The sequence below is a fragment of the Nicotiana sylvestris genome, chromosome 2 (genome assembly GCF_000393655.2).
Source record: "Nicotiana sylvestris chromosome 2, ASM39365v2, whole genome shotgun sequence".
NCBI lineage: Eukaryota > Viridiplantae > Streptophyta > Magnoliopsida > Solanales > Solanaceae > Nicotiana > Nicotiana sylvestris.
This window is the reverse complement of record NC_091058.1, coordinates 216,541,040-216,562,806: the sequence shown is the minus strand read 5'-3', so window position 1 is coordinate 216,562,806 and position 21,767 is coordinate 216,541,040. Positions and strand designations below refer to the sequence as shown.

Genomic DNA, 21,767 nt, shown 5'->3' with positions numbered 1-21,767 from the left:
TAAAGGGTGCAATCCCTGCTGTATATAAGGCATTACAATTTACAGTTGTCTCTATTTTACTTTGGAACATCAAGATTTTCACCAAAGGGATGCAAAAAAAAAAAAAAAAGAAAAAAAAAAGAAAAAAGTGAACACTCAAGAAGCTGAAAGGATAACATCTAATATACTTTCATAAAAATTATTTACCTTATATACATACATAGTGTAATTTTCGACCGACATAACACAAATTTTTCCATGTTGTGAATCCAATCTCATAAAATACAACGTACAAAAATAGAAGAGGCGGACGGGGGACCTAGTTACTAGGCCCCGAACCGAACAGAACACTAACTAATCAAACAAAATAAATAAGTTAATCGCTAGGATATGAATTGTCTGAAGGGGCATTCCTACAGCACATTTCAGACCCTACATTTTACATAGATGTATACAGGTACATGTACCTATGGTACAACTATCAGATTTATTGGGTAAAATCAGCTAGATCCATAATCCAACATTTCCCACCTAAAGGGACGGAATATGTAGAGAACTTCTGGCGAACTCTTAAAGAGGAGAGCAACACAAACGCATACAGCAGCCAGCGCCACCATTGAGAACATTACGGGCCTGTATAACAAGGATCGACTCTGTCTTCCATAAACCAGCTTCCTATCACACATTCCGCAGGGCTGAATGAGTCTTCTCTCGGTCTGTGACACCTCAAAACTGGCCGTTGCACACTCATCTTTCTGGTTGCTATTCCCGTCTGACAGGTTATTCGGAATATCAACCACGATATGTTTGGCAGTTACTCTGTTTATTTTTCTCTGGACCAGGTGGATATACGAGTAATGTCCTCGTAATCGAGCATAATCTTCTGGTGTGAAACCTGCGCTGTCACGTTTGTTCTTCCACGCTTCAATGGCCACCTGCACGAGTCCAAATTTAGAATGTTTCACGGGATAAGGATTGGCAAATAGGGTATAGCTAAAAAACTACTCCATTTAAGTTACTATAGTCATTATTTTGCAACAAGAGGAGTTTAAATACCATTCCAGGATCATCAGTCAATGAATCTAACACATCTTCGTATCCATCTATCCCAGCGGCAACATGAAGAGGAGTCAATCCTGCAGGCCCAACACTATCTGGTCTAAATAAGAATTTCCCGTTTACCCCAACCAGAGATTGGTATTCAGAACATAGTTCATCCGCTACTTCCTCTGGAGTATATGTCAATAGCAGCTCCACCAAAGGCCTGGAATTCCTCCTCACGGCTTTGTGAAGTAAACCCATCTCGGATAGTGAAACTTTCAGGAAAGAATTCTCCTCTCCTCCAACAGTTCCGTCAAGAAGAAGGTTCAACAGTTTCCTGACAACTGCACACCAACCATGGTCTATAGAGAACTCCATAAGCCACTTGAACCGCTTCAAAGGAAAGAGGACTGCATTGGAATTCCCCAATCTAGCCTTCAAATTGTTTCTATGAAGAAGCCAACCCATCTCATGAATAAAATCCATGGCTTGACTTTTCACTTCCACGTTATTTGTCAGTCCATTAACATAATCTGCTGGAGTCAACTCTATTGCACTCTCGAGCATACAGATCTCAGAGCAAACATCTTCCTCTGCAATTATGATAGGAAAGAAGCCGTTGCTAAGACCATGATCTTCAACCTAGACGAATAATAGAATCTCAGTACAAATATAGGCTATGGTTTATACTTTTAAAATATAGGTTACTGCTTTAGTGCTGTGAGCCTATAAATTAGGGGATGAGACAGATCTCTACAAGATATAGTCAGAAATGCTATAAAGTCAAGGTTGCACCTTTTCCAATTTGCATAATATATAACCAGATTTTATCAACTTTTTTTTAACATCCACTACAAACAAACTAATGTGCAAGATAAACAGGTGAATGATACAAAAGTCATATTTCCCAATATGTACACTAATCTCATGTTCAACTTCTGAAATAACGTGTGGTCTCACCTGTCTCACCATCTTTTGAACCCCAACTACATATCCAGATATACTCATGTGCAATAAAATCGGATTAAAATATCATAATATAGCCCCAAGCTTTTACCATTCAATAGCAGCATGTGTAGGTCATGTTAAAAGAGGTACATATGTACCATCTTTCCTTCTCCATTTGTACAGATTATGTTAAAAGAGGAACAAGAACAAACTTAGGACATGACTTCACCTCAATAAATCCTCTTCCAGATACTGCTGGAATAGAACATGTCAAATTTATTGACTGAAGTTCAGCGTGCTTTTTGACACCATCAACATGTTCTACCTCATCATTCGCTTCTATAACCAGATAATTACCTTCTAAAGCACAAAGTAATCTGAAAAATGAAATAAGTTAAGGAAGGATAAGCAAGACTCAATGGTATTGGAGAACTGCACCACAGTGTGCAAGAACAGTAATGCTAAAATCAGAGTTGATCAATATATCGCCCTGAATAATGATGCATACCTTGTAGAAGGCTTGGTTAAGTTATAGCCTTTAACTATAAACTGAGCTCTGTCAGATACTGGCACAGCTATGGGTTTGACACTTAAAATTGAAGTATGCTCAATAGTCTCAAACGGCAAGGGGACATCTAAAAGAAGCTTCCCTGCATCACATTATAGCACAAAGTAATACAACTTACTGCGTGAATGCAATAATGTAAAATATATCAACAGAAGCAGTTTTCTTTAGCGATTTTATATCTCGGGGTTTGGAAGGAATTTATTATGTTAGAAAACTCAAGACAAGAACAGACCATCATGCACAAATGCAATTTGGTTTTGCACCCTGATGTAAATCCATCCTTTTCTCCAGAAACTATTGCCAGGGACATCCAAAAGCCTACTCAAAGTGGAGCTCAGATCACAACAAAGCTGTATGAAGCAATATAATAATAGATGTCAACAGAGACCATAGACACAGCTTAACAAGTTCAATTTATTGCTTTCAACAAACATACCTCCTCCCATGCAGACTCCGGAAGCCGCAGATATACTGTTAAGACAATACAACCAGGCCTAATGTAGCTCTCAATCTCACTTGGACTGTGGGATAGCCAGTCAAGAATCTGCAATTACAAGACAAAAAGAAAAAGAACCTATAAGACTGAGTACAACTATCCGATGGTACACAGAAGAAACTTCCAGAAGCTGAAGTTGAAGAAATACCTGTGCTCTTAAGACATATGGAAAATCAGTAGGATCTTTTCCAAATAGTTTAAAAACTATACGATCAGTGCGGCTCTGCAACAGAAAAAAATATAAGAAAATATAAAGACTAAATTTGGAAGTGACAAAAAGCAAGGGAAAAGAATTAGATGCCAAGTTACACCACTTGGAAGTGACTTTCTTTTGGTAGGTGATTCTATTTCAATGGAATTTTTGTGAGAAAGATGCGGATTCTCGAAGACAATCTTTTGTTTGAACATAAACAATTGAAGCACGAAGTTGGGCACTATTTGTGTTACTAAATAGAAGGTGGTGAGTGGACAAATGGATGAGCTGGCTCATATTGAACGCTATCATCAAATAAGATTTTTGTTATATTCAGGAATTAGCGCATTCTATACAAACACACATTTCTAATATCTGTAACAGCTACAAATAGCGTGCTTCAAGCTAGCTAGGCCATGTTGAAGCTTCTTTGATAAAATGAAAAAGAGCTAGGTCACATGAATGATGAAACTAGCATCGAGTAGCATCAACGTTTGCAGAAACAAGAGATATCAATACCAACAGGTGACCATTTTCTAAAACCAAAGTAACATTACATAGCAATCATGCTATAAGTAGGAATATGTCAAAAGCTTAGGCAAGCTGGTGATTATGGTAAGCTCGGATTTTTAATCATCACAATTTGGTCCCCAAGAATTGGGATGAAGGCAACTGAAAAATAGCCACTAGGGGAAGAAATACAAGCCAAATCCAGAGACAGTTCGAGACACTAAATACACCTGAGCCAGCTCAGACCTTCAAAGAGGAAGATGAACAGAAAAACAGAATTTAGAATGTCAAAGTTCAATCTTAGAAAAAGGGATCAACATGGTTGTAGAAATTACGATGAAGATAGTGATTGACTTAGTATTTATGTCACAGACAAAAACTAATGTGTAAAACCATGTTTCTCATGCTAGTTATGAGTACCTGAGCATCACTACTGGAACTGGAAGGTGACTGTGTAGAAGCAGAATCTGAGTTCCTACTAGGTGGACTTGACTGCTGAGAGTCCTGTTGTAACCAAGAACGGCACTCAAGAGGACCAATCCCCCTATCTGCAGGCAAAGGTGATCTGTCTAGATTTTCTCTGCTGTCATCTGAACCATCATACACATCATTCAAATCAAAGTTAATCAAATTTCTCCTCCCGGCAGAACTCTCCCTGGCTTGTGCATAAGCTGGAGAACTGTTCTGGATTGGAAACGAAGTGCCTGGACTTTGATAAGACTCTGTTTGCACATCTTCAAGCCTGACATCATGTACATCTGAACTTATCTGAGGCACCTGAGCTGCCAAAGTAGTAGCAAAGTGCTGTTCTTTCGGTATGGGAGGGCGTCGAGAACCATTTGAGACCAGTGAAACTATATCTGAATTTCGGGAGGGTGACCTATTATTCAGCAAGTTTGAAGATGCTTGCAGAAGTCCAGATAAATTATTATCTCCATACGGGATACCCTGGCTGGCAAGGCTTCTCAGAAGATGAGACAACAGGTTCTGATCTTCTATGTGATTTGTTCTGTTGGCTGCAATTTATGGAGATATTGCAGTTATTCTAGAATACAATAAGGATATTCTCTGGTGCACCAAAACATTTGTCAAGAAATTTATCATATATGTAATTTGTCTAATCAGAAGAACTAGGAAATACTCACAATGTATGTTGGAGAGTATCTTTAGCAGGCTCATCAATGAATAACCACTAGCCTGGACATCATTCAGAGTTTTGTTGTTATCACCCGAGTCAGCTTGTGTCTTCCTCCTCCTTTTATTATGACCAGCTAGACGCCTGCGACAGCTTCGTTTCCCTTCATCAAACTCTTCAAGTGCATGAAATCTGCATGTAATAGCATAATCCTTGACATCAAACCAAAGAATCATTCGAAGATAATAACCCCAATGAAGCAAACAGAAACAATCAAACTTAGAAAAGGTACAGACATTTTTGTTAGGATTCACAAGACATGCTGTACTAAGGTAAAGCCTGCAACTTGCGCTATCTTTATAGATCAAAATATCACTCTAGTACGCTATTTAATACTCCCTCTGTCCCAATTTATGTGGCTCACCTTTCTTTTCGGTCCGTCTCAAAAAGAATGAAACTTTTCTATATTTAGAATTAATTTAACTTTAAACTTCTCATTTTACCCCTAACGAGATAGATTTATAACCATACAAATGTCTATGACTTGTTTTAGATCAAAAGTTCCAATTTTTTTTTTTCTTTCTTAAACTCCGTTCTCAAGACAAGGTGGGTTGCTCTGATGGTAAGCACCCTCCACTTCCAACCAAGAGGTTGTGAGTTCGTACCCCAAGAGCAAGGTGGGGAGTTCTTGGAGGCAAGGATGCCGAGGGTCTATTGGAAACAGCCTCTCTACCCTAGGGTAGGGGTAAGGTTTGCGCACACACTACCCTCCCAGACCCTACTTGTGGAATTATACTGGGTTGTTGTTGTTGTTAAACTCCGTTCTCAAATGATGCCATATAGGATGGGACGGAGGGAGCAGCAGGGAAGCAAGGTAAAGCATAAAGCTACAAAATGAAATGGAAAGAAGAGATAGAGTAGTTCAAGAAACAAGTAAAAGGAAGAGGGAATTGGTGGATACTGACCTGCTGCACTGCTGGCAGAAACGCTGCATAAGATTCGAAACGAGTGCCCTACTGGATTTGGAGTGCATCTCACAAACCTTATGTCGTCTGTGGTAGTCTTTGGCATTTCTGAGATCCACCCCACAATCGTCAACCTGACACATTGCTCTGCTCGAAGTAGTATTTAGTTTGGTCCTTTTCCCAAATTCCCTCGGATGCGCTCGTTGTTCACCTAACTTCAGTGAAAGAGAAGCAGAATCATATTCCACATTTTCATCGGTTTCCCTCCTCCTCCTCTTCTCAAATTCCCCATGATTTACTTCATCGGAGCACGAGGAGGAACTGTTACCGGTTTCGAGAGGAAAAAACTGGTAATTAGAAGAAGGAATCTTAGGCCTGGCAATGAAAAGATCACCATCCCATTTCCAATCATTGGGATCCCACTCTAAGCTTTTCTTGAAAAGTTGAGTTTCACCTCCCATTCTCGCTTCCATTTTTGTATGTAACAGGTAGCTAGAAGATCAAAATACAGAGGACCGGAATATGAAGGTAAGTCAGTACAGATGAATTGATGATCAGTATCCTAGAAATTTAAGTAAAGAGCTTCAGTTCGGCACCAAAAATGACAAAAGAGTAGGGTGAGACAAGCATAATTCTTAGGAAGAGTAAGCCACATGGACACCCACCACCCACCCACCCCCAAAACAACAAACAGCCCCCACTTAGTTAACGAAGACTACAACTGGAGAATGGAAAAAGGGGGTCGGAAGAGGAAAGAAGAAAGGACAAAAGTTGGGCACAGAAAGGTAGGGATGAATGAATGAATGATAAGATAGAGAATGTAAATGCGGGAAGAAACAGTAACGACCTGAGCTGTATTGTATTGTATTGTCGGGTGAGTGGTGGGGTGAAGTGCCTTTTCATTTTGTTTTTGGGGTGAAGTGCCTTTTAAAAAAGCTATTTTTTTAAAATTCACTCAAATCGCTCTAAGAAAAATAGCTTTTTGTTATAAATATATTATATTATGGATGTTCATTTAGTACTCCGTTGTAAATAAGCTTCCTGAAGAAGCTTATCCATATGGGACTCCACCGTAAATATATTTATCTATTTAGTACTATATTGGAAATAAGCTTCCTGAAGAAGCTTATCACTTCGGTACCCGGTTATGGATAAACATTACCCCCAGTAGAAGTTTATCCATACCGGGTATAATAAGCTTATCTTTTCAGTACCCGGTTATGGATAAACATTACCCCCGGTAGAAGATTATCCATACCGGATATAATAAGCTTATCCATTCAGTACTCCGTTATGGATAAATATTGCTCTCAGTAGAAGATTATCCATATCTGGTACAGCAGCAGCTTACACAGCAGCTTGTAGCAGCTTACACAACAGCTTGTAGTAGCAGCTTACAGAGCAGCTTCCTTTCTTCTATAAATAGAAGAGATTTCAGTTCATTATGTACATCAATTTGAATTCGAATAATATATCAGTTTCTCTCTATACTTGTCTTTACTTTATAGTCTTTATTTTATAACACGTTATCAGCACGAAGCTCTACCATCTCGAGCAAATATTTTGAAAGTATCTGAGGTAAGAACTTTCTTTTCCTAAATAATGTCAAATCTTTCTAAACTTGAATTTGTAGCCCTGGATATATCGGGCAAAAGCTACATGTCTTGGGTGCTTGATGCTGAAATTCATCTTGATGCGATGGGTCTGGCAGACACCATCAAGGATAAAAATCAGGCATCAAACCAAGACCGTGCCAAAGCAATGATATTCCTACGCCATCACCTTGATGAGGGCCTGAAAATGGAATATCTCACTATTAAAGATCCAGTCATACTGTGGAATAATTTGAAAGATAGATATGACCACCTGAAGATGGTCGTTCTTCCACAGGCACGTTATGATTGGACTCATCTAAGGCTACAAGATTTTAAATCTATCAGTGAGTATAATTCTGCTATGTTCAGAATTATTTCCCAATTAAAATTATGTGGTGATAATATTACTGATCATGATATGTTGGAGAAAACTTTCACCACTTTTCATGCCTCGAATATGCTCCTGCAGCAGCAATATCGAGAGATGGGATTTAAAAAGTATTCTGAACTTATCTCACATCTTCTTATAGCAGAGCAACATAATGGGCTATTAATGAAAAATCATGAAAGCCGACCTATTGGTTCTTGTCCATTCCCTGAAGTGAATGAGACGAACTTCCACCAAGCTAAACGTGGAAGAGGTCGTGGCCCCAGTCGTGGTCATGGCCGTGGTCGGGGAAGAAACCCCAATCATGGTAATAATAATGCACCAAAGAAGCCTCCTCACCACCAGCAGTGGAAAAGGAAGGAACAAAAGCATGAAGCGGTGCAAGCGCCAAATGCAGAAAATGCATGCTATAGATGTGGAGGAAAAGGGCACTGGTCACGTACTTGTCGTACGCCAAAGCACCTGGTTGAGCTTTATCAAGCCTCCCTGAAGAAGACAGAGAAAAATGCTGAAGCAAATTTTATTTCTGAAGATAATTTAGACTTCATGCATTTGGATGTAGCTGATTACTTTGCACTCCCAGAAGGAGAAATAAGTCATGTAATCGGTAGTGAATCTGTAGAAATGTAAATATTTTAATTTTTGTTGTTTGTAATAAATAGTATGGTTATGTAATTATTGTACATAAATAAAAGTTATGTTTTGATAATGATATTTACTATAATATATTTTATTTATGTTATTTTGAAGAATATGGATAACCCTCAAATTATGTTTGGATCAAAGACAAATCATGAAGATATGTGTGTTATTGATAGTGGAACAACTCATGCCATATTCAACGATCAGAAATACTTTTCTTATTTGCATAAGGAAAAAGCAAATGTTTCAACAATTTCTGGTAATATAAGTTTGATTGAAGGCTCCGGAAGAGCCATAATATTTCTGTCTAAGGGAACAAAACTTATTATAGACAATGCATTGTTCTCCTCCAAGTCCCGAAGAAACTTGTTGAGTTTTATAGATATCCGCCGAAATGGGTATCATGTAGAGACAATAGATGAAATGAACAGGGAATATCTTTGTATTACAAAGAATATTTCTGGCCAGAAATGCATTGTAGAAAAGTTACCAACTTTATCTTCTGGCTTATACTATTCAAAAATTAGTACAATTGAAGCACACTCTATCGTAAACCAGAAGTTTACGGATTCAAATACTTTTGTGCTTTGGCATGGCCGTTTGGGCCATCCCGGATCAATAATGATGAGACGAATTACTGAAAATTCGAGTGGGCATCCATTAAAGAACCTGAAGATTCTTACAAATGACGAATTTTCTTGTGATGCTTGTTATCAAGGAAAAATGATCACTAGACCATCACCAATGAAGGTTGATATTGAATCCCCTGCCTTTTTAGAGCGTATACATGGGGATATATGTGGACCTATTCACCCACCAAGTGGGTTGTTTAGATATTTTATGGTCCTAATAGATGCATCTTCAAGATGGTCTCATGTGTGTCTACTATCATCTCGCAACCTGGCGTTTGCAAAGCTATTAGCCCAAATAATTCGATTAAGGGCACAATTCCCAGATTATCCTATAAAGGCTATTCGCCTTGATAATGCTGGAGAATTCTCATCTCAAGCTTTTGATGATTATTGTCTATCCGTTGGGATAAAAGTTGAACATCCTGTAGCTTATGTTCATACTCAAAATGGCCTTGTAGAGTCATTTATTAAACGTTTGCAATTGATAGCAAGACCACTACTTATGAAAACAAAATTGCCCACTACTGTTTGGGGCCATGCTATCTTGCATGCAACATCACTTATCCGTCTTAGACCGACACATTATAATAAATATTCTCCGTCACAATTAGTTTTTGGTCATGAACCAAATATTGCCCATCTACGAATTTTCGGATGTGCTGTATATGTGCCAGTAGCACCACCACAACGTAGTAAGATGGGACCACAGAGAAGGATAGGAATATATGTTGGGTTTGAATCACCCTCTATTATTCGCTATCTTGAACCATTGACAGGAGATTTATTTACTGCTCGATTTGCAGATTGTCGGTTTGATGAAACAAATTTCCCACAATTAGGGGGAGAGAAAAAGGAAATCAAAAGAGAAATTGTGTGGAAAGTTTCATCATTATCTCACTTTGATCCCCGTACCCCTATATGTAATCAGGAGGTCCAGAAGATCATCCATTTACAGAATATAGCAAATCAAATGCCAGACGCATTTACTGATTTGAAAAGGATAACTAAGTCACATATCCCAGCAGAGAATGTGCCTATCCGAATTGATGTCCCAGTAGGACCATCTACTAGCATGAGAGCTAGTGAACCTAAAGCACGCCTGAAGCGTGGTAGGCCTTTGGGTTCTAAGGATCGAAATCCTCGAAAAAGAAAATCGACAAATGATCAAAACGATACTATGAAGGGATCTCCTGAAGAGACCCAAAATCTGATTAGTTCTGAGATTCCTGAAGAAATCAATGAACCCGAAGCTCATGTGAGTGAGGAACTTTTAATAAGTTCGAACGGTGATGGGATTAATTTAAATCGATTTGAAATAGTGGTGGATAATATTTTTGCATATAATGTTGCACTTAATATTATGCAAGATAGTGAGGATCTTGAACCTCGATCTGTCGAAGAATGTCGACAAAGATCTGATTGGCCAAAATGGCAAGAGGCAATTCAATCGGAATTGAAGTCACTTGCTAAAAGAGAGGTCTTTGGACCAGTAGTCCAAACACCTGCTGGTATAAAACCAGTTGGTCATAAATGAGTTTTTGTGCGAAAAAAGAATGATAAAAATGAAGTTGAAAGATACAAAGCTCGCCTTGTTGCACAAGGATTCTCACAACGACCTGGAGTCGATTTTGATGAAACATATTCACCTGTTATGGATGCCATAACATTTCGATATCTCATCAGTTTAGCACTACATGAAAAGCTTGAAATACATCTAATGGATGTAGTTACAGCTTATCTGTACGGTTCACTTGATAATGAAATTTATATGAAAATTCCTGAAGGATTTAAAATGCCTGAAGCAAAATCTCAGGAAATGTATTCAATCAGATTACAAAGATCTTTGTACGGTTTAAAGCAATCTGGGCGCATGTGGTATAATCGCCTTAGTGAATATTTGCTGAAAGAAGGTTACATAAATGATGTTATTTGTCCATGTATTTTTATAAAGAAAATGGCATCAGAATTTGTTATACTTGCTGTTTATGTTGATGACATAAATCTTGTTGGAACTCCAGAAGAGCTTCAAAAGGCAATTGAATATCTTAAGAAAGAATTTGAGATGAAAGATCTTGGAAAGACAAAACTTTGTCTTGGTCTGCAAATTGAATATTTAGCAGATGGGATCTTTATCCATCAATCTGCCTATACAGAAAGGGTCTTAAAACGCTTTTACATGGACAAAGCGCACCCATTGAGTACACCAATGGTTGTTCGATCACTTGAAGTGAATAAGGATTTGTTCCAACCTCCAGAAGAGGACGAGGAATTCCTTGGTCCCGAAGTACCCTATCTTAGTGCAATTGGTGCACTAATGTATCTTGCTAATGCTACAAGGCCTGACATAGCATTTTCTGTTAATTTACTAGCAAGATATAGTTCTTCTCCTACACGGAGACATTGGAACGGGATTAAGCATATATTGCGATATTTAAAGGGAACTCTTGATATGGGTTTGTTTTATGCTAACAAAGATAGTGCAGACCTTGTTGGTTATGCAGATGCAGGTTATTTATCTGATCCCCATAAAGCTCGATCTCAAACCGGCTACGTATTTACATATGGAGGTACTATCATATCATGGCGCTCCACAAAGCAATCTATTGTTGCTACTTCTTCAAATCACGCTGAGATAATAGCTATTCATGAAGCAAGTAGGGAATGCGTATGGTTGAGATCAATAATTCATTTTATTCGAGAAAAATGTGGTTTGGAATGTGAGAAAAGACCCACAATTTTATACGAAGACAATGCTGCATGCATAGCCCAATTGAAGGGAGGATTTATAAAAGGAGATAGAACGAAGCACATTTCACCAAAATTATTCTACACACACGATCTTCAGAAAAATGGTGACATTGATGTGCAACAAATCCGTTCAAGTGATAATCCAGCAGATTTATTCACTAAATCTTTGCCAACTTCAACTTTTGAGAAGATGGTATACAAGATTGGAATGCGGAGACTCAAATATTTGAAACAAGGTTTTCATCAGGGGGAGTAAAATACGCGATGCACTCTTTTTCCCTTACTAAGGTTTTTTCCCATGGGGTTTTCCTTATAAGGTTTTTAATGAGGCACCTAACAATGCGTATTACTAAATATGTGTACTCTTTTTCCTTCACTAGAATTTTTTTTCCCACGTGGTTTTTCCTAGTGAGGTTTTAATGAGACACATTATCTTTTAATGAACATCCAAGGGGGGTGTTATAAATATATTATATTATGGATGTTCATTTAGTACTCCGTTGTAAATAAGCTTCCTGAAGAAGCTTATCCATATGGGACTCCACCGTAAATATATTTATCTATTTAGTACTATATTGGAAATAAGCTTCCTGAAGAAGCTTATCACTTCGGTACCCGGTTATGGATAAACATTACCCCCAGTAGAAGTTTATCCATATCGGGTATAATAAGCTTATCTTTTCAGTACCCAGTTATGGATAAACATTACCCCCGGTAGAAGATTATCCATACCGGGTATAATAAGCTTATCCATTCAGTACTCCGTTATGGATAAATATTGCTCTCAGTAGAAGATTATCCATATCTGGTAAAGCAGCAGCTTACACAGCAACTTGTAGTGGCAGCTTATAGTAGCTTACACTGCAGCTTGTAGTAGCAGCTTACACAGCAGCTTGTAGTAGCAGCTTACAGAGCAGCTTCCTTTCTTCTATAAATAGAAGAGATTTCAATTCATTATGTACATCAGTTTGAATTCGAATAATATATCAGTTTCTCTCTATACTTGTCTTTACTTTATAGTCTTTATTTTATAACACTTTTGGGGTTTTTCAAATTTTTCAAAAATTCCATAATTCATCTTCAAGTGAAAATTAAAAATTTTAAAAATAGTGAAAAAATTTAGAAAAAAAAAAAGTAATTTTTTTTAATGTCCAAACGGGCTCTTAGTAGATTTGAAAACAAATTCTTCTAATCCCAAAAACAGCTCTAGAGTAGTTTTTGAAGCTTTTGTTTTTACTCGCAAAAAACTTCAAATTATTTTCAAATAAAATGCATGTTCAAACACAATTTCAACTTTCAAAAATCATTTTCATCTCATCTATAAAATTTCATTTTTTCAAGTTATCAACCAAATATATATCCAATCTTTAGTTAAGTAAAGCACAAGTTAAAATTGGGAGAAATTCAAAATAACCAGATTTACAACAGGTCGTTCAAAAATAGCCCAGTTTCAAAAGTAATCGAAATTTAGCTACTTTTTATGTAAAGATAAATCTAAGCGAAAATACTGTTCAAAACCCGGAAAATACGCCAGTATATTATGCTGGAGTTCCAGCATAAGTATACTTAAACTCCAACATATTATACTGGAGTTCCATGATAAGTATGCTGGAACTCTAGCATAATATGATGGAGTTCCAGCATAAGTACACTAGAACTCCAGCATAATATACTGGAGTTCCAGCAAGTATACCGGTCCAGCATAATATACTGGAGTTTGGAGCACCGGTGCTCTAGTCTCCAGTATATTATACTGGAGCCAATAAAGTATACCGATCCAGCATAATATGCTGGAGTTCATACAAAGGTGCACCGAACTCCAGTATATTATGCTGGATCGGTCTCTGTTGTAACAAAATAGTGGCTATTTTTTATTGACTTAATAAACGCTAACTATTTTTGAATGACCGGTCCGAAAACAAGCTATACCGTGCTATTTTTACGTTAAAATTGAAAGTCAAATGTTGTTAGAAGAAGGGAGCGAATCATATCAAATATGCAACATGCGACAGTCGTGTGTTGTTTCATTCTCTTTTGGTAGTAAGAACGAGAAAATTAAGAGTGCGCGAGGAAATTAATGATCGACTAAAGATTATCTTAAGAAAAGTGAATGTTTTCAAAAAACTGTATAAGAAAATAAAATGAAACATAAACATTTAATTTAGGAGTACAAATATATAAGAGATTAGATTGCTTCAATGGAATCAAAGTGGACTTCACTTTTTAATGAATCTGAAGTCCGTTAAATATTAAAAAAGTGGTGCTATAATACTATTTCATAATCGTACATCTGATACACTTATTTATAAGGTTTTGGCCGTTTCCACAGCTTTTCACGAAATATGCACATACATTGTACTAAAATTTGGCACATGAATATAAATGAGTAATGGAAATTGATAAAGTAATGGCAATCTGGACCATATTATGGGATTATTACATGTCATGCTGTTCTTTTTAGTTGCTCTTCCTCCTTTCATGTGATATAGAGACAAATTGGAGCAAGGGCTTACATTTTTCATTTTGAAAGCATCCTTCAGCTAAAAAATAAAAGGGCAATTCAGTGCACTAAGCTTCCGCTATGCGCGGGGTCCGGGAAAGGGCTGGACCACATGGGTCTATCGTACGCAGCCTTATACTGCATTTCTGCAAGAGACTGTTTCCACGGCTCAAACTCGTGACCTCCTAGTCACATGGCAGCAACTTTACCATCCTTCACCTAAACTAGCGTCTAATTTACATAATGAACAACTTCAGAATTACAATTGAAAGTTCACAAACACAACTTAATAAATGTGCCGCGAATGAGACTCATTGAAGCTTATTGGATCAGCTACATTTTCATAGAGGACTAACGCCGCACCATATTTGTACATACCATGCCACTACGTACATAATGTTGCAGAAACTTGGAAAAATCAAGGGAGAAAAGGATTATGAGAAGGACAATCCGCCCTCTGTTTTCTGTAGGCCCTGATAGTGGAAAAGGTATAAAAGGCATATATTCAGATCATCTCATTAATCTTTTCCTCAAGCAACAAAACAACATCTCACAATCAACATGACAAATTACCTGGCAATATTTGTTCCTCCCAATGTTACAGTTCCCAAAATAATAAAAATAAAGGGAAGCCCAATCAGTGGATGATTTTTCCTCCCTCCTCTAGGAACTCCACTTCTTACAACACGTGAATATCCAACTGATAACAAAACATTATCTTTCCATTAGATCAGGGGTTAATCCCATGTTATATGTGCACATAAACACACACATGTATATGGACACAATTATGGAGCTCTAGAGTAACTTACCACCGTGTTGACCTTCGTGTCTTGTACCTGTAATTGCTATTCAAAGTGAGACGATGAACCCAACTAAGAGAGCAAGGAACAAATAAAAACAGCAAGTAATAACAAATAAGTGTACATTGATAGAGCTCTAAACAACAAAATGCACACACCATATTTATCTTGGGGTAAAATTTAGTGAGCCCTAGAAATTTGGGTTACTGCACATTTGGCAAATGGGCAGCCAAGTGCACGAAGCATCCCGCGTTCACGTACGGCATGAGGAAGGGTCACACCCCAAGGAGGTGTGATATAAGCAACATACCTTAATGCAAGCATCAGTGGTTAATTCCACGACTCGAACCCTTAAACTATAGGCCATACAGTTACTGCATATTTGGTTTCCCTAATTTCAATTATTGAAATATTAGGGACAGAGACAATTGATGATGGAAAATGGCCGGTTTAATGCTACTGGATTCAAAATTTGATTGCTATCCTAAAACTGTCTATTTTGCTTTGTAGACAAGTGGTACTGGGATCATTGTGTAAAGCTACACAAGAAAAATATCCAACAAGTTATTCAAAGTGGTAAGGGTTCTTCTTAGAGGATATATAAGAGATTTGCGTGAAAAGTTCTAACTTCCTCACTCTTACACATCACACATAAAGGCATTGGAAAACATGAGCAGGCTTGGAATTGCGCGGATATTATAGTTCTTTTGGTTTTTAGGATCTGATAGAACAAAGACTCAGCCGTAGTATTCTTCTTGCCAAAAATGCTACAGGAGAGTGAACATTATGAATAACAGTGCAACTTGTACCAATTGTAACATAGAGTGCTGATTATGAAGGGAGGTGAGATGAATTGAAAAGCCAAAAATAAGCTGGTTGCATCATCAACTCAACCAACAAGATGTACACTTTGAAGAAGCACAACTGAAAAGGCCAAAAATAAGCTGGTTACTTGAGGATTTATCATAAGAGTACTGAATGGAGGTACTTCTAGTGCAATAGCTAGATTGACTTTCTTTGTTTTTATGACATTTTAGAAAATATTTGTCTTAGACTCTTAATACTATATAATATTTTCCTATGTGAAATTAGGAGATACTACTTACCAGTTATTATCATCATATAATAATAAGTAGCAAAAAGCTCCTGAATGGACCTTTTGTCATGCTAAGAAGTTTCAATAAAAGCCTCCAACAATTTGTTGCACAAGTTGATGTATCAAACTAGTAACCACCAAAGTTCCAGCTGAGTTGTATGAACTAGTGTTAGCTGACCAGAAGAAGACAATGAATTTTGCAAAAATATCCAAGCATATAATAGCATCTTTACAATTATGTCTTTTGGAGTTAAGTTTGATAAAAAAATGACATATTCTGGAAAGGTGTTTACACTATAAAGGCACAGGTAACGATCTTCTATTATTGGTCCCACGTAATGATGATCCATGTTACTTTCAACTTTATAATACAAATAATGATTTGTGCAATAGGATGTCAAAACTACAAGAAGCAAACTCATCAGAGGAACTGGTGGGCGAAATCGGGCCAATAATAGATGGAAATCCTTATGCACAATTCTTTGCCAGCCAAAAAATCATTCGTATATTTTCAAATATATAAATTTGAATTGTTATTAATGCTTCTTTAGATCAATATATGTATAACACACTCAATAGATCAAGTTACTGCAATTTGGATAGACTACAACAATCCAAATATTGTGCTCGAAAGAGATATTACCATCCATGAACATTCATGCAACAAACATAGAGTAATACATTAGTATGGTTATTATGACCCGCTACAATATCCTTTACTTTTTTCGAAAGGTGAAGGCGGTCGGCATCAAAGAATAAGGAAATGTCGCAATTCAAAAAGCAGCATTACATAGATGAAGTTGCAACCATCAACACGAATGGTAGCGTGTCATAACAGCCATAATAGTATTTTACTCGATATTTGTTGTCTAAATGTTCATTATTTCCATCTATTCAAATTGCAGCAACTTAATCTACTGAGGATGTTATACACACGATCTAAAGAAGCATTAGCAGCAGTTCAAATTTGTACATTTCGAAATGTCGAATAATCTTATAGTAGGAGAAAGAATTGTGTATATGGATTTCTATCACTTCATCTGATAAGTTTGCTTCTTGGAATTTTGACACCCTGTTGCACAACTCGTGGGACTGATGATGAAAGATCGTGATATATTTTATCCATATGCCTTAAAAGTAGAAACTTCTTTCCTTGAAAATGCCATTTCTTATGAAGCTTAACTCCAAAAGACGTGAAAGCAAATATGATATTATATGCTCGGATATTTCTTCTGGAATTTTTTGGCTTCTTTTGACACAATTACAAATAATTCATATAACTCAACTGGAACTTACATCCATTTGCGCAACGAAATGTTGGGAAAGAAAATTCAGCAACACAGCCACATTTCTAGTCTTGAGCCTCGTGAGTGATATATCTGATGATACTTGGCATCTGTTTCTCACAAGATGATCCGCTATTTTAACACTCTTATCAGTTGTGTAAAAAAGGTTTTGGGGGAAGTCATTTTTTCAGAGTGGTATTCCCATAGTGGATATCCAGCAAAAAACGAATTCCATTTCCATTTCTAACCATGAATAAACTAGTCCATCACAAAGCATCAATAGTTTAAGACAAATTAAGGGTCCTTAGAAGCTCACACTTCTAAAGGAGCAAATACCTTATCTCATCCCACCAGAGGATAATGTCTCTCACCTTTTCCACTTAAATACCAGTCCTTGCCATGCGACAAGTCCGAACTTGTCACGTGCACCTGACACTACACATCACGTGTACTACTCTTTCCACTAGACTAAAGACACAGGGGCTAAATGGAACATTTAGCTTTCTGTCAATGCTTTAAAGAACAGGAACTGGATCAAAGCTTGTAACATCAAAGGAATATAAGGAAGATCTAACAGTAGTTCTCGCAGGAATATATAATGGAGAATTATACACTACATGTTTTTAAAAGGGACAAGATGAGTGGAGAAAGAAACAATATTGTAAGCGGAAAGTGGAAGGAGGTTCTTTCTTTAGTTGAAAATCATATTAATTTGCCATTTCATCAGTAAAGGTTTCAAAATGAATCTATTTAGCTTGTCACATATTGCAGATGTGCTAAGACATGAGAATTACCAGAAAGCAGGCAAGTGTATGCTTCTGAAATCTGCATCCACACACATTTTAAACTTCAGTAACAATGACCAATCAAATAAAGCTTATAGAAAAGAAATGACACACATAAACTGAACCTTCATCATTCAGATAGAGGAAAGGTGAAGGACAAAGAATTACGCTTTTGCCCACACTATTAGATTAAGAAAGTGTGTAGTTGGCACCCAAGGGTGTGGCCTAGTAGTCAATGAAGTGGGTTGAGAACTTGATGTCTCAGGTTCAAATCCGAAAAACACTAGGTGATTTCTTTCCTTCTATCCAAGCCTTATGGATAGAGTTACCTGGTACCTGTTGCTGGTGGGAGGTAGCCCGTATCCCGTGGAATTAGTAGAGGTGCGCACAAGTTGGCCCGGACACCATGGTTATCAAAAAAGAAAGTGTGTAGTTGAAGAAAGAGGGGAGAAATTCATACAGCACGAGAGTTACCAGAAGGATCAATGAAGATACTGGTTCTCATAGCAAAAATTATTTCTTCGCTCTACTAAATGGTTCCAAAAGACTACCTTGGTTTTGGGATAACACACTTATTAAGGCAAGTTTATAATGGAGAAAATGTTGAACGAGCCAATAGCTTTTTCTGTTTACTATAACATAGAGCGTGTAAGACCACATTACATAGTATATAACTTAGTCCCAAGGGCAACATTATTTTGTGATGCTCCAATATTGATGAAAATGAAGTTTCAAAGAAAAAGATCACCAGGTATCATAAGTAGAAATGACGAAAATAAACACTGGAAAAATATGAAATTCGATAAAGTAGTTGTTTCAAGGGAGAAAAGGCATGGGGGTGGGGGTCGTTGTGCCAACAAAGTGGAAAGCTTACCATCTTAAATTTGAGTTCTGCATCAGGTTTGAGATGAACTGGAAAGCAATCTGGATGAGTCTCCCATACCTTCCTTCTATAAGCAGCTTTGACCTACATTTGTTTGAAATGTGGCACTATGATTAGTTTCATAAATGGCGGCACACAGGCAGTAATATATCTTTTACAAAAAATCACTACCTGCATAAGTTTTTCAGAATCCTAATAAAGACAAAACAACGAAAAAGAAAATAAAATGAAATAAAAAGTAACAAATATATGTTACAAATCTGAGGAAAATTGTTGCTTAAGCATCATTTTTGGTTTCGTGCCCAAACATCAACCACATTCAAATAGCCCTAAGCTTAATTCTTCTAGAAACAAGTTACAGAACTCATAAATGATACTAAACTATTACTGAACCGACCACAAAATAGTCCTCTGAGTTCATGAAAACATTTATGTTTTTCAAACAAATTGGAACTAGCATTGGGTGATCAATGTAGCAAATAAGATAAAGAAATGAAAAAAAAAACACGCACATACAGAGGGAGCATATATTCACTCCTTTTTACGCTTATCCATTCGTAAATAAAACTTGTTTGTGGAGAAAATTTCCATTCATTAATAATAAGGGCAGCCCGGTGCACTAAGCTCCAATGCGCGGGGTCCAGAGAAGGGTGACCCAAGGGTCTATTGCCATTCACTAATGATAAGCAATTAAATATATTTACAATTGATAATTTGCAAGTATCCTCAGTTTAATTCTCCACTTATTCCAAATGATAAATAAAATCAAAGGGAGAAAAAGGAAACAAAACCCTCATTGTAAACCCTGGGGGGGGGGGGGGGTATTCACTCTGCTTTTCTCTAGTTCCTCATTCTGCTCACTATACCAGCTCTCCTCTAATGGATATATTATATAATTTGGTTAAGATGTATCAGCAATTAGACAAGAATTTTTAGTTTCCTCATTCTGCTCACTATACCATCTCTCCTCTAATGGATATATTATATAATTTGGTTAAGATGTATCAGCAATTAGACAAGAAATTTTAGAAAAGTTTCTTCCTTTGGCAATTCGAAGTAAGAATTTACAAAATGACCTAAATAAGAAAAAAAGTTCAAGAGATGGGGAACCAATTTTAAATAAGTCGCACGACTGCTGAAAAAGGCGATGACAGTTTGGGATAATAATATAAATGTAATATTAAGATAAACAAAATCAAGAAAACAATAGATTGAGATAGTAGGAAGCAGTAAGAGTCATAATCAGTGGGCCGTCCCAAATCTTCGGTAAATACATGGATGATGGCATAGTAGAAAAACAAAGAACAAAGATAATTGAGCTAAGCTACTGAAGTACGTTGACGGAAAGAGGAGGTTGCTGAGTGAGAGTTCCAGTGGAAGGTGACCGGATAAATGAGATAGATCATTTCACATGAGATGCCCTTTGAACTTGATGCTGGTTATATCACATTTAACAGTGTCTAAAGGTTTTCCTCCATAAAAGGAAGCATTCGTAGTTGAAAGGGAACAGAATTCTATTACCTTGTAAAAATATTGGTTGAATGGCCGGGCAAACCTTCTCAAAAAATATTCTTGAATTATTGGTTGAATGGTAATTCGCTTACTCAGTTGTTATTGTTTTACTGTCCCGGTACTACATTCACCTCGTGTTGGTATTTATGTAGTATGCTAAATAATACTCCCTCCGTTTCAATTTATGTGAACCTATTTTCTTTTTAGTCAGTGCCAAAAAGAATGACCCCTTTCCTTGTTTGGAAACAATTTACCTTTACACAATGATTTATAGCCACACAAAATATATGTGCCTCATTTTACACCACAAGATCAAAAGTTTCTCTCTTTTCTTAAATTCCGTGCCCAGTCAAATGGGTTCACATAAATTGAAACGGAGGAAGTATAAGAAACAAGCATGCCACACACCTTTTTATGTATACAATAGACATAAAAATATATACCTGACAAGGAGTGGGGCAAGAATTAGTGGAAAAGCCTAGCAAGATTTTTGCCTCGTCCACCAGCATCTCAAGTATCTAACTGTGCCTGCAAAATGTTGAGGCAAAAACAACCAATCAGGTTTGCGGATTCAAGTTAGAAACACAATCATGATGCAGGGAATTTATAGGACACCTTCTACATTACTTGAATTAAAAACATCAACTCTCTTTATTTCAGTAGTTATAACTCATTTGAGAAACTACATAACAGCAGTTGGAACTTTTTCTTCATTTTTTTTTTGAGACTTAATTGGTTCAAGCCATAATAATTCAATACTACACATATTTATTACAGAAGAAAAGCGAAGGAGAATCAGCAATCAAAATAAAGGGGAAAAAGACAGAGCTTTAAAATCCTGAGAAAAAGCAGAAAAGACATTATATGTATCATTTACCAGCGACAAGCTCAAAGAGATGAAGAGATACAATACAGCCACTGCAATTGGGAAAAGAAAAGAAAAAGAATTATCGGAATAAAATCAACCAAAAGACATAAATCAGGGGATATTGGAGAACACCGAAAATCGGCGAAACGACGCCGTTTTTTTGTTTATTACGGCTTCAGAACACGTAACATCCT

General features: G+C 37.0%; 2 protein-coding genes across 3 annotated transcripts; both read right to left on the bottom strand.

Moving 5' to 3' along the window:
- Window positions 1-141: 141 nt before the first annotated feature.
- LOC104223341 (squamosa promoter-binding-like protein 1) lies at window positions 142-6,683 on the bottom strand. Its single transcript, XM_009774765.2, has 10 exons — window positions 5,836-6,683; window positions 4,881-5,062; window positions 4,156-4,751; window positions 3,181-3,255; window positions 2,973-3,080; window positions 2,769-2,886; window positions 2,477-2,618; window positions 2,198-2,345; window positions 1,036-1,662; window positions 142-914 (listed from the first exon to the last, which is right to left on the bottom strand). The coding sequence occupies exons 1-10, from the start codon at window positions 6,306-6,308 to the stop codon at window positions 480-482; spliced, it is 2,904 nt and encodes a 967-aa protein (XP_009773067.1). The 5' UTR covers window positions 6,309-6,683; the 3' UTR covers window positions 142-479.
- Window positions 6,684-14,213: 7,530 nt separating this feature from the next.
- Window positions 14,214-21,767, bottom strand: LOC104212487 (uncharacterized). 2 transcript variants are annotated; one of them, XM_009761768.2, is made up of 7 exons: window positions 21,583-21,767; window positions 21,149-21,233; window positions 19,185-19,277; window positions 18,320-18,350; window positions 15,153-15,179; window positions 14,914-15,040; window positions 14,214-14,813 (listed from the first exon to the last, which is right to left on the bottom strand). In XM_009761768.2, the coding sequence occupies exons 2-7, from the start codon at window positions 21,212-21,214 to the stop codon at window positions 14,759-14,761; spliced, it is 399 nt and encodes a 132-aa protein (XP_009760070.1). In that variant the 5' UTR covers window positions 21,215-21,233; window positions 21,583-21,767; the 3' UTR covers window positions 14,214-14,758. The 2 variants fall into 2 exon arrangements, with proteins under 2 accessions (XP_009760070.1, XP_009760069.1); XM_009761767.2 differs by having other exon boundaries at window positions 15,153-15,188; window positions 21,583-21,708.